The 13195-nt window shown below is 36.3% G+C and overlaps 1 protein-coding gene and 1 long non-coding RNA gene across 4 annotated transcripts; one reads left to right on the top strand and one right to left on the bottom strand.

Moving 5' to 3' along the window:
- Positions 1–1820: 1820 nt before the first annotated feature.
- On the bottom strand, positions 1821–3074 carry LOC311279966. Its single transcript, XR_014625602.1, has 2 exons — positions 2783–3074; positions 1821–2288 (listed from the first exon to the last, which is right to left on the bottom strand). It is a non-coding gene; the product is annotated as an uncharacterized lncRNA (long non-coding RNA).
- Positions 3075–5197: 2123 nt separating this feature from the next.
- Positions 5198–11870, top strand: LOC311280036 (serine/threonine-protein kinase pim-2-like). 3 transcript variants are annotated; one of them, XM_084391917.1, is made up of 13 exons: positions 5198–5569; positions 5674–5793; positions 5888–6223; positions 6647–6832; positions 7015–7107; positions 7281–7331; positions 7516–7897; positions 7999–8170; positions 9869–10013; positions 10204–10279; positions 10389–10485; positions 10664–10813; positions 11247–11870. In XM_084391917.1, the coding sequence occupies exons 1-5, from the start codon at positions 5404–5406 to the stop codon at positions 7032–7034; spliced, it is 828 nt and encodes a 275-aa protein (XP_084248043.1). In that variant the 5' UTR covers positions 5198–5403; the 3' UTR covers positions 7035–7107; positions 7281–7331; positions 7516–7897; positions 7999–8170; positions 9869–10013; positions 10204–10279; positions 10389–10485; positions 10664–10813; positions 11247–11870. The 3 variants fall into 3 exon arrangements, with proteins under 3 accessions (XP_084248043.1, XP_084248044.1, XP_084248045.1); XM_084391918.1 differs by having other exon boundaries at positions 5284–5569; positions 10389–10813; positions 11247–11862; XM_084391919.1 differs by lacking the exons at positions 5198–5569; positions 5674–5793; positions 5888–6223 and having other exon boundaries at positions 6669–6832.
- The last annotated feature ends 1325 nt before the right edge of the window (positions 11871–13195 follow it).

The raw sequence follows: 13195 nt of genomic DNA, 5'->3' as shown, positions 1-13195 counted from the left end.
ATAGGGAGGCATCGAAACGCGAGAATGATTCTGATTTTATTACATTCAGTGTAAACAAAGATTGATAATGGATCGTGTAGGCTATCTCCAGTAACAAGGTGGCGCTGTTGAGGCTCGCTGAGACACTGCTTTCCAATAATGTATAACAAACATGCATATAATTTGCGGCCGTCAGAGAGCCTCTATCAATATGCAGGAGACTCCCGGACCTGAAAGATGTCCTGAAACCTCTCGCTGTAGTCCCTGGCTGAATCCGAAATCGCTCCCTATACCCTCAAATAGGGCGTTATTTGAGAGGACAGACATTTGTAGTGTCCGAAACCATAGTGGACATTATTGAGTGCACTTATTCAATATCACATTGCACTGCAACAACGAGTGTAAAACCGATGTACTATCAATGGCTGTCCAATATACTCCGTTATGAGCTTTGATCGACAGTTTGACCCTGTCCCAAATGGCGCACTTCATGTGGACTTTCGGTCTCGTGGACTTTAATTGCGCGTGCTCGCTGAGGCTACGGGTCCGTAGGCCGTCCCATTCAGCATTTTAACGCTCTGAAGTGTGCTCAGCAGCGCCCCCTTTGTACCCTTGAAGCGGTCTTCCGCGAAGCCCGCATAGATGCAGGCTCCGCACACTATGGCTGCGTTCGAAACCGCATACTCAATGAGTAGGTACTTAATTTCAATGAGTACTTACTTAACGAGCGCTAAAAGAGTAGATACTTTATAGCCAGATCTCGTTGAGTATGAATGAGAACCGGACATCTGCCATGTTGACGTTATCATGTGACCTACGACGCGTTATCACAAGCGCAACAACTTAAAAGATTTGAACGACACGCTTAATTAATCTGTCTGTAAATATCATGATATTGATTAAACTTGCTCATTTTGTGGTCTTTTTGAAAAAACTGCTTCCCATTTATTTTGTGAGTACATTTAGGGTTGATTTAAGTTCTTATATTTAACCCTACTAATGTGACCCACCGTTTTATCCTTAACGATATTTATTTTTATTACGAAATCCCAAAATTGTCATCTCTTGAATATGTTGTTAATTTCTTTATTTTATATCCAAACATTTTCATCCATAAGCAAAAGTGGCTTACTGCTTTGTTTTCCTCTTTTTCTTGTTAAATTTAACTCTCGTTTCATCCCTCAGGCCTATAAATAACAGAAAATGCTTTTTTTTTTAAATGTATTATATAATTAATTATTTAAGAAAATAAAAATTGATATTCAACCTTATAGGTTTTTTCCTGTGTATAAAATATCATAATATGTTTGCAAACCCATGATTGATATATATATATATATATATACATACATAGCCTACATGATATACCTCATAACATCAGTAACTCGACAGCCCTACCTAGAACGGTTTTCCTCAGCGTTTGTAATGTCTGCACAAAGGGAGATTCACCTTTGGAGAAAACTGTTGATTTTATACTCGAAAAATTTAAGTATCATTATTAAAAATTAATATTACCCCAGAATGAATTGCATTGCTATTCCAGCCCCAAAACATACAATAATAACAACGATAAATGCTGATCAATTAATTATATTACTTTTTACTGTAAATTATATAATTCAATAAAACAAACAAAATGTAATGTATGTCATTTGAAATAGCTATGCATGAATACACTCTAGATGTGTATATAGTGAACATCTACATTTTCATTCAAACAATAAATAAAGCATTAATTAATTGTATTTTATTTACTGACAACAATGAGAAATATTAATAAATTAGTAAAAGAATGAATCAAAGTCACCATCACACAATAAACAAATGCATATACAAGTCAACACATGAAACAAAGCTTTATTAAAACTACAGTCAATCATGTATGTATGTAGGCTACAGGCGCTGAACCACATCCTTCTGCCATCTCAACACAGCGGTTCCCATTCTGCGGCTCTGATGAATCAGCTGACCGCCAGAGGTGAGCCGTGCCTTCGTGCCGGAGGTTGTTGCGTGATGTGTTGTGCTTCACAATCTGAGGCAATAGAGCTTTTTTTCCACAAATGCCGCCACATCATCTTTCCTTGCAGGTCCTGCTCCACCACAAAAGCTGTGCAGCAAATGCACAGAAATCAAGAATCAGAAAAGTGCTGTAATAGCTCTGTTTGAAACTACAATAATTAAAATAAACTACAACTTAATATTTAAATAGTTGTTGTATTCATTTCTGTAATGTCACAGAGCCTTTGATTGTAGCATTCAGCTTCATGAGCCACTCTCCACCGGATAAACACACATCTGTTCATCTGTCCCTGTAACATCCAGACCAGACTCACATTACCTCTGTGATTTATGAGCTCAACACTACATTTACATGTTGAGGTTGTTTTAACTTTTTATCCTACATAAATGTTCCTTAATTTATCAACAGTACTAATGGACAAATAAAATAGATAACTTATGTTTAGTTACTTTATAGATTTGTTCTACATAATAGCACACATACATCACTCAGATGCCTATTTCATATCTATATTAGACGTAGTAATCTGCAATTCTTATAGAAGATTTTCTTGCCAGATATTAAATAGACATTTAGTAATTGTATTTAAGATGTATACGGTTTAAAATGTATGCAAATCCACTTTGGAGACGTATGTGTCCTTACTGGAGCTTCTCTGTTAGCTACATAATAAAATGTGATTTACAGCAAAATCACAAATATAGCGTCTTTACATCTTCAACAATTCAACAGTTTATTGTACAGTAGTTCAACACATGCGATCATTTGATTTGTAATACTCACATTTGAAAACAGTCTCGTCCGTCATCCTTTCCGTCACGTTCGAGTATGACCTATCCTTCTTCTTCTTTTTTATGACGTATCCTCTCGCGTGGCCTCCTGGGATAGAAGAGTATCCATCGTTGAGCACTCAAAAATCTGGGCGGAAGCGAGTAAGCCATCCGGGAACTTCTCGCCTACTCTTTTATGAATACTGATGTTTCGAACGTACTGCTTCCTTCACGTACTGTTTTCGCCTACTATATAGTAGGAAAGTAGGCATATTCGAACGCACTTAAGTCCGAATCTCGCGATAATTAGTACGTCACCCAGGTAATTCTCGCCTACTCTTTTGGATTCATACATACTTTTTCGCTCGCCTACTCTTTTTCCCATACTAAATAGTAGGGAAGTATGCGGTTTCGAACGCAGCCTTTAACTACCCAGGAATCCTTGCGAAAGGCCAATCAGACAACGGATGGGAGGAGATTTCACTCACGGACAATTGTTGACATGGCTGAGAAGAAAATATTATGTTTTTTATGACCTAGATGAACATTTTACCAGTTGTTACCTACAGTTTATACAAACATTATGGTCATCGACCAGTGGTTGATGTCTCAAACATAATAATAGTGCGTTGAATAATACGATCGCATTATGATTCATTAAATAAATAGAAATGAATGGCAGGGCTTTACTGAGTCATATGTAAACATAGTATGAATATTGAAACCTGTAAATTCATCTGAAACTCATGCACATTTTCATTATGTGTTAAAATTGTAATCTTAGTTCAAATCTTTACCTCTCTCTTATTTTTGTGGCTTATTTTATCTGTAAAAGACAACTTGCCTAATAATTATGCACACCTGAATACAAGGCGTTTTTTATTTCCAGCTTTCATGAAAAATTATATATCACTTATAAATGATTCAATACAAAATGAATAGTAGTTATTGAGATTAATGTGGTTTGGAACTGGTCAAATGTGCCTGAAAAAAATATATATATGATCAGAAAATCAACGTGCCTAATTATTCTTAAACTCTAATTGGTTTGTTTCAGATTGGCCTTGTGCCAGACCCTCCCGCTTTTGATTTCAGCGAATCAAAGTTGTTTTTTAATATTTTTGCCTTGTGTGATTGGACCGTTCTCGACTTTCAAGGTAAAGCCAGCCGCAATATCTCTTTCAAGATGAATTTAAAATCGGTTTTATCTTTACAAAATCCTTTCTCATGGCGTTCAAACGAAGAAAAAATAAGGATGATGGAGTTTGGACTGAGCTGGCTAGCTGGATGCGATGTAAGTCATCATGCTTTTTATTGTTTTAGCTGTTTCAAGTCCTGTCACGTAAGCGTTGTGGGCAATGACACAGAAGGTAAATGAAACAATGCAGTTTAACTTGAGGCGATCGTCGGTGTTCAAGCACAATGGCTTGTGTTGATGATATTTAGTTATACAATGGACATGTCTCTTTTCAAATAAAATATGAGTTTTTAAGTGTCTCTTTATGGAAGTATTAATATATGTACTATATAAAAGTAGACAGTTAATATAGTGCCTCTTCTTCAATTGGACATCAATTCTGTCATGTCTGCAACTTGACAAATATGTTGTCAATATCATAAAAAAAAAAAAAAAAATCATGGTCTGTAAGTTTTTGCAAACTCATTATTGGGCTTTATTCAACTTTATGAAACTATAATGAATTGATATGCTATTTTAACTACAAGTTAATGAACAATTTTCATAGTTTTTTAACTTGCTATTCTGTGGTTCCCTCTGGTGGACAACATTAGTATTCGTCTCTGAATCGCATTGACATAAATGTCATACTACTTTTTTGAACGATTACAATTTATATATATATATATATATATATATATATATATATATATTAGGCCTACTGATATATATTACTTTATATTACTGATATATTATATATTACTACTATATATATTTATTACTGATAATATACACTAATCAGACTCAAATTCACTGATTCGTGGTATCTTATTTCATGCTTTAAGTTAACATATTACATTTTTAGGTAAGCAGTTATGATACATTATTATATCACTTGTTAAATGGTTATTTAACAATAACATTCAGTCCTGATTCAGTTTGTTTCCAGATGCGATGTGCGCTCACGCGCTCTGCTCACGCGCGACTTCAGCCATTTCGAATAATGCTCTAACTGTAATGCTTCGAATTTTTGTTGCTAAAGCACATTATTGTTATCTTATGAATTCGTTATAGCGACGCGTGTTATGAATTCGTGTTATGAATTCTGTCTGCAAATATCAACAGGCTAAATCGCTTTCTGCTTGTTGAGACGAGGCGATTCAGAGACTTGCTGAATATTTTCTGTGCTGATCTTGCGCTTTTGAAGCTGTTTGGAGGATTTCAGAGAGACTTTTATTCTAGAAGGAGATCGGAGGATATAATCATTTACATAGTTTATTTATAGTTTTATCATATTATTTCTGTGGACACTTCTACTCGATTGTTCTTTTCTCATTTTAGAGGGAGTTTGGAGTTTTATTTAATTATTTGTTTTATTTTATTGGGAGGGGGTTTTCTGAGGAGAATTTTATTGTATTTTATTGTATTGTATTGTTTTTATTACAGTTTGAAGGAGGATGCCAGGCCCGAGCCAGGCACAGAGCCAGGAGCTTATTCCTGGATATTTAACACCTCTGTCTTGTGAGTTTGTTTCTGTGTCCACAGGTCCGGCTCAGAGGAAGAGAGAGTTGCAGAGGCCAGATGATGGACGTCCGTCCACTTCATCCAAACACTCTCGCAGAGGTCAGAATAGGCTTTTATTAAAGTTCATAAATTATTTGTCATTGAATATAGAAAGTTGCATTTTTTGGGGTGTAACCACTGACATTGATTATTAATATTATTAGAAATGTTCCAAGACTGGACGTGTCCTCCACTGCCAGGTCAAGTTCCCGTCGAGCCAATGAAGACTTCAAACGTCCCGACTGCGCCAGGTGCCATGGAGGATGTGAACAAGAGCTCCACAGGTGAGACTGAAATAAGGCAGAATGATGACTGCTAAAAATAGAAAGTTGCATTTTTTGATTATTAATATTATTAAAAATGTCTGGAATATTCCAGCCTCAGGCAGATCCAGTGGAGCTGCTTCCACAGATTCTCCACCGGGCATCATGTCCACACCATCTTTGTCCCACTGTGTGAGGGATGTGGTGCGGCGGTTTTGTGGGTCGTCGTCGAGCTTGAGCAGCACAGGCTCGTACATCGTCGAGAAGAGGAGCAGTAACAACAGATCTGAGAGCCAACATGAACAGGGCAGTGGCGGAAACAGAAGTTTGTCCAGATCCGACAGCTTCCAAGAGAGGACGTGTCCTCCACTGCCTGGTCAAGTTCCCGTCGAGACTTCAGATGTCCCGACTGCTCCGGGTGCCATGGAGGATGTGAACAAGAGCTCCACAGGTGAGACTGAAACAAGGCAGAATGGTGACTGCTTAAAATGTTTGACAAGTTAAGATCTGGTCACATTTACTGTTTCTTAGTGAAATATTTCTGAAATATTTTAGTTGGACAAAACGTTCTTTAAATATATTTTTGTTAAGCCAATTAGCCATGAACTCACTTGCGCTGTCTGACACACACCCGAAAACAAATAAAATGAAATGATTATTACTTAATATTGTGAAAAAATGTTGGTCACCGCTAAGGGACATTTATGCAGGTATTAAGCAGAAACAGAGCGTCGTCAGGCGGATAGCTTGCAAATATTTGCATTACTTTGGATTTGTGACATTAAAGATAAGAATTTAACAGTAAAATGGAAGTTATATCATTGTTAAATGTGAGGTCAGAGATGTTTCTAATTATTTTTTTTATTTTTTTCAGAGAAACCTACAAAACATAAGAAGATGGAAAGAATGTGTCGGTTCATCAGGAACTTGTGGACGAGTCTGTCCTGCTGCTGTTCTGGCAGTAAAGCTGTGGATGTTGTGGAGCCTTTCGTTCCTCCACTAGATCTGGACTCAGAGCCAGATTCTGATCCAGATCACTCCGGCGTCGAGCCAGATCATGGTAAATCTGCAGTCATTATTGTTTTAAACAGTATTATCGTCTTGTTTTCCACTAAAGATATCTTGAGGCTTGTTTTCAGAGAATATTAATATTATTTTTTCGACCTGCACTGATATTTTTACTATAAAACAAAGGATCTAGCAAGCTCATATATTTCTCATATTTTCCTGTTTGTTTTTCAGACTCCTTTGAGTCTCTATAACGCGGGAGAGATGATTGGATCCGGAGGATTTGGAAGAGTGTTCGAGGGAACACGCAAATTTGATGGCAAAAAGGTAAAGCAGTCTTGTTGAATTGTATAAACATTTTGCTCTTGCACGCATCAAAACATATTTAATACAGATGATTTAATACTTAGATGCTCAAATCGTAAATGTTATGTGTAAGGTCAGGCGCTTGAATGCTGTTACTGTTATTGAATAGTGTGTTTCTTTTTTCATTTTTGCAGGTTGTCATCAAGCGGATGCGGAAGACTTGCAACGATCTTTATCTTTCTATTGTAAGTTGGCCAAAAGCTGAATGTGTATTTAGTTGTTTAAGTGCTGATTACTGTAGTCAATACACCTGTAGGAAGCATTAGGTGTAAATGTAATGGACAAATAAGCCTGGAAAGGCTCTGTTGATCGGATCTACAAAGATCACAGAAAAGTACCTTTAAAAATACCTTCTTTTCTTTTCTCTAGCCTGGGCGTCCCGAACCTCTCATTACAGAAGTGGCTCTGCTGCTAATGATGAGGCAAGAACCCATAAGCCCCTACGTCATAGAACTACACGATTGGTTTGAGCACCCTCGAAAATTCACCCTGGTGATGGAGTATCCCGAACCCTGCGAGAGCGTGCTGGACTTTATCATTCGTAATCCTCAACTGGACGAAACGACCGCACGGGTCATCATGCGACAGGCTGTGCTGGCAGTGCAACACTGCATTGATCATGACGTTTTTCACAATGATGTTCATGCACACAATTTCCTGTTGAAGAAAGACACGTTAGAGCTCAAGCTGATAGACTTTGGCTGTGGTCAGCTGCTTAGTAGTGATGGCTACGACAGCCACATTTACATTGGTGAGCATTTTGGGAGTGTGTGGAAACCTGGATGTAATGACTTGCTGATTATTTGACACTTTGAAAAATTGCTCAACAATGCACAAATGTCTTGCTTACAGGAGTACTGGATTACTGCCCTCCTGAAGTCTTCACAGGACCTCGATTTCACGCCGTCCCAGCAAATGTCTGGGCTCTAGGAGTGTTGCTGTACGAGATGGTGAACGCATGTCCTCCTTTTCACAATCCAGCGGAAACCAAAGAAGCCATTTCAGAACACCAGCTTATCCAACGGTGAGGGAATGATATTAATAACATTGATGAACACACACATAAAGCAAAAGGCTCAGTACAGACCAGGGCTTAAAAACGAAAAAAAAAATCAATCGGTTCACTCCGAGCAGAATCGATATTTTAACGTTTCCGTTTTTGCGTTCCTCGTTAAACATTACCGTTCCGAAACCGGTTTGATTAGATAAAATACCGGTTAATAACGTTATTTTAATTTAGCCTATACTTTAAACAAATATGTATAAATAAGACTAATTTTCACTCAAAAATAAGATAACACATGATAATTAAACTTGAACATTTATTTCATAACATTGTTAAAACCACAACAGAAATACCTGTATTAATTACAAAGCATAAACAGCTGGAAAAATATTGACCTGTTTTACTGGACCGTTAGACAATCGAAATTGGCACTCTTATGGCTAATTCTTTTCTGAAGAGTGATACAATTATTTGTACCTATTATTATTATTATTATTTTTTTTTTTGCAACACGAATTGTTTTAGAAATTACATGATATAAAAATTATATAAACTGGACAATCATTGCTCTTTTAATGCACCGTCAACTGCTAATTTCAAAGCAAACACTGCGCAACACTGCATCACATAAACAATTTCATTCTGCGAAGCACGATCACTTAATGCAATAACATTGTAAAACTACAACAAATTTTCTACTATTTTTAATACAAAGCATTAAAAGTCTATAAAGAAAACATTTACCTGTCCTGTTTTTGGCTACCTGAAAGACTATAGAAAAAAATGTGCGATAGTTGCTAGCACTTATACGAAATCCATAAACTTTTTGAGCTTAAAGTCCGTACTGCTTGTTTAAACGTACGAAAAGAATGTCCTCCAATACCTGTGCATTCATTGAAGACCTCAGTGGGGAAAGAATGTACTTGAGGCATGAAAATGCGCGCTCTACGCTGACTTGCGTTACCGGTAGTGCAATTGCAAGTTTGTACAAATCGTCAACGTCACAATTCTGAACTACTAAATTTATGATTGGTCAATGGCAAATTAAAATATTAAAGAGAACGATAAAATAACGTTATTAACCGGTTTATAGTCATTTTAAATAAACGTTTCTGTTCAGAACGATTAAAATTGATTTTGTTTTCGGTTTCGTTTTTGTTCCTGTTCAAATTTCGTTCGTTTCCGGTTTTCGTTTTCGTTCCTTGAACCGGTTCAGAGCCCTGGTACAGACACAGTTAAAGCTGAAGTGTGTAAAATTTTTGATATATAGTTAAATACTATAAGAAATGTAGCTTTAGTCACAGAAGTGAAAGCCAAAATTCACTGCATTTCTACTTTCGGAGATTAAACAGGTCATGAACTCGTCAAAGTGAACAGATCAAAAGACAAATGTTCATAAAGACAAATGCAACACAGCTAAAAGTATTCCTAATATGTTGGACCTGAAACATGCCTTCACAAGTACCAGTAAGAGCTGCGTTTGTGATGTTTGAGTTGGGGACGACGTGATGACGTAGGTTTTTTAAAATATGCTTTATTTTGTCATTTCGCAACGTGCCACTAGTGCAGAAGACAATACATACTTCACCTTTAAAGTAAAGATAAAGAACACTTTACCTTATATTAATCATGTTTCAGATGCTGTTTTCATAGATGCCAACATTAGTGTCACATGGTCATGACTAACCAGCTCTCTCCTTGATAAAATGTGTACAGAATGCAGTGATCTGATTAGCCAGTGCCTAACCCTGGATCCAACTAAACGCCCGACGTTACAGCAGATCTTACAACATAAGTGGATTAGAAATGATCTACTGTAGGATGGAGAACTTCAGGAGATTCACTCGATCAGAGATTTCAGGTGTGAGGAAGAGGAACAGACAGAGTAGATTATTAGCATTTGTCTTCAATTCTGGATTATTTGTAGTGAGGTTTTCAAATTTTTGTTCATTGTAATGTTCTTTTTATAGTCAAGTCAAGTTTATATATATATTAGTATATTATTTTCACCAATTGTGTCACTTAATGATGTTTTTTTTTTTTTTTTGTAGTTTCTGACTAAACACGCTGAAGAAGAGAAGGCTGAGTTCAGAAGGAAGCTCCAGACCTGGTTTCCTGGCATTGAAGGTAAGAAATTCAGCCAGCGCCACAACAACAAAAGATACTGTTTTCTTTTAGATTATTAATATATTATTTCCACCAATTGTATCTTAATTATTATTTTTCATTCCTCCAGTATCTGAATCTAAACCAAGTGGAGAAGAGAAGGCTGCCGTTTTATAATACTCGAAGGCGAGAGGCTTTCTAAGCGAAACCCCATTCGTCGTCACAGCGTAACGTCTCCTACTCAGGGAACGAGGGTTACATACATAACCCAGACGATTTCTCTTGAACATTTAGGATACTCGTTAATTTGTTTTTTCCCCAGAAATAAATTCTTGAACATAAAAGTTGTTCTCTAATATTGATTATTTCCATCAATTGTGTCTTAATGATTTTTTATTCCTCCAGTATCTGACTCTAAACCAAGTGAAGAAGAGAAAGCTGAATTGAAGAGAAAACACAAGACTTGGTTTCCTGACCTCCAAGGTGAAAACTTCAGCTAAGGCTGCAACCACCATAGACATTGAGAGGGACCCACATTTCCCCCAGATATTCAGGGTAATTGTCGAAAATCATCTCTTATTATGATAAATTATTTTCAGATTTATTAAAAACAAACAAACACGGTCTTCAACTAAGCTACTTTGTTTGTTATCCTCAACTTAGAATACTTTGTATATTTCAGTAAAATTCATAGACCCCTCATGGTAAAACAAGTTATATGTCTTTTTTACCTCCTTCCAGCTTATTAAACCTGATTATGTCTATTTCCTGTCACAGTTGGTAGATCCGCTGTCTCATTCTGGTCTTGTGTGTGTGTGTGTGTGTTTGTGTGTGTGTGTGTGGGTCTCCTTTGCGCTGATTGTTTCTTGTGGGCGTTACCGCTTATTATCATCATCAGCGGCAGCTGCAGACTATCTAGCCAGCTTACTTAATAACAATATTTAATACTTAATACTTAATGCCTTGTCTTTCGTCTTGTGTTTGTCAGATCGTTGTTGAAGCTTCCTGTGTTCGTGCCTGTTTCCTGTATTCCTCGTGTTTCCCGTCTCACTGGATACCGGATTGCTTCACTCCCGTTCTCACCTCTGGATTATCTTCTCTGCTTCACTCACCCCTGGATCGCCCATCTCAGTCCCTGCGTCACCGCTCTCCTGCAGTCTGTGTTCCTGGTCTGACTTTCGGCATCAAGCGATCATCTGCCTGTTCTGAGTTTTCCTGTGTAAACATCTGTTCAATAAATCATCATTTTACTTGCTATTGCTTCCGTCTTACTTATCATTACATTTCCTCAAAAGGAAAATGTAGGTGCAAGTCAGCGAAGTCCATGTAAAAAGCGGAGCGTGCCTAAGGATACCAGCGAATGAACAAGGGAACGAAGCATCACCAACATCTGTACTTTGTAAAATGAACTGAATAAAAAAATTAAACTTTATTTATTAGGACGATACACATGAATTAACAATGGTGTTTACATTTAAAGCCAAAATAGCTCATTTTCATGTATAAATATACTATATTCTCTGTATTATAAATATGCATAAAGTGAAGATAATCATAGTATGCACATGTGGCCTGAACAACATATTAAAGTCACCATGAAATGGACAATTGGACAATTCTTGTTTTTATTGAATATTGCAATAAAGAAATAATTTATTATAAATGATTTATCCATGCACATCATATATATATATACATATACAGAGAAAACTGCATTGTATATGCACACATAGGACCACTCCCACCATCACAATGCAATGGACATTGTGCAGGGATGATTTTTGTCCAAATTAATCAAGGCTAGAAATTATGAGAAAAAAGTCAGAATTGCGGGATATAAGGAGTTTAGAAATGTGAATTGTGAGATAAAAAGGCGCAATTACCTTTTATTCTGTGGCGGAAACAAGCTTCTATACATCACTGAATTAAAACAGCTGAAGAAACTAAGAGGTGGATCCTGTAAAATCTTTTATTAGCTTTATTATAATATCATCATCAACAACATCATATTCTGAGAGTATAAAACCAGCTACAATCTCAGAGTCTTGCTCACATGAGGCTTTCTTAAAAATCAATTAGTGGTAAAAACATTAAAATCAGACAATCTCAAAATCTGTCTCTTAAATCGCAATGTCCTTCAACCTGTGACAGACCGGCTTATTGTTTTATAAATGAGCTACCATGCAATGCATTTGGCCTATTTCTAAACACAGCTGACTGTTTTATTGCATCCTAATACAAATGGAAAAAAACACAGTTCACTATGTTTATCAAACTAAACTTAAAAGTGGAGCACCGGTGAATATGTATATGTATGAAGAGTTCAGATGCAAAAGCCTCTAAGTGCCATCTGAAATTTTCTTCTAGAATGATTTTTATCAAGCTTGCGTATTTAAGTTCAAAAATATAAATTTATTAGAAATGTTTATTTAAAACAGTACTACTCTTCTTTTTAATATTTTAATTCAATGTAATCTTTTTGCGTTGTGATCATATAGTGAGTACAATTTTGCAGATTGACAATTATAATTCATTTTCAGTGAATTAAATCACAAATCAACTCAATTAAAATGCTGAACAACTCAATTAAACTATATGTGAAGGGAAACATCCCCACCTAGTGGTGAATATGCACAATACTACATGAATAAAACAATCAATCCATTAAACACATTAAGTAACAACATATTTTATACATATTACATGCACAATGGAGATATAAAACGTGGAAATAGGGGTTTCACTTCATTGAGAATGAATCAGATCTACATAAAACACAAGACAATGCACAAATTAATCACGGTTGTGCCTGGTAATACAAAGTCAAAATAACTCGATATAAAATAACACACTCGACGCCAAACACATGTCAAAAGTAGCCTAACAAGTTCATTGCAGAATAAATCCACAATAGAGCAGTTATTTATGTGTTTTAGA

The sequence above is a fragment of the Rutilus rutilus genome (assembly GCF_951802725.1).
Source record: "Rutilus rutilus genome assembly, chromosome: 20".
Classification (NCBI taxonomy): Eukaryota; Metazoa; Chordata; class Actinopteri; order Cypriniformes; family Leuciscidae; genus Rutilus; species Rutilus rutilus.
This window is presented reverse-complemented; position numbering and strand designations above follow the sequence as displayed.

What these genes read in the sequence shown, in the direction of transcription:
- LOC311280036 (XM_084391917.1), top strand. Translation starts at nt 5,404, where the DNA reads ATGCCAGGCCCGAGCCAGGCACAGAGCCAGGAGCTTATTCCTGGATAT. An exon ending in ATCCAAACACTCTCGCAGAG is followed by an intron (nt 5,570 to 5,673) that starts GTCAGAATAGGC and finishes TAATATTATTAG; the next exon opens with AAATGTTCCAAGACTGGACG. An exon ending in TGTGAACAAGAGCTCCACAG is followed by an intron (nt 6,224 to 6,646) that starts GTGAGACTGAAA and finishes TATTTTTTTCAG; the next exon opens with AGAAACCTACAAAACATAAG.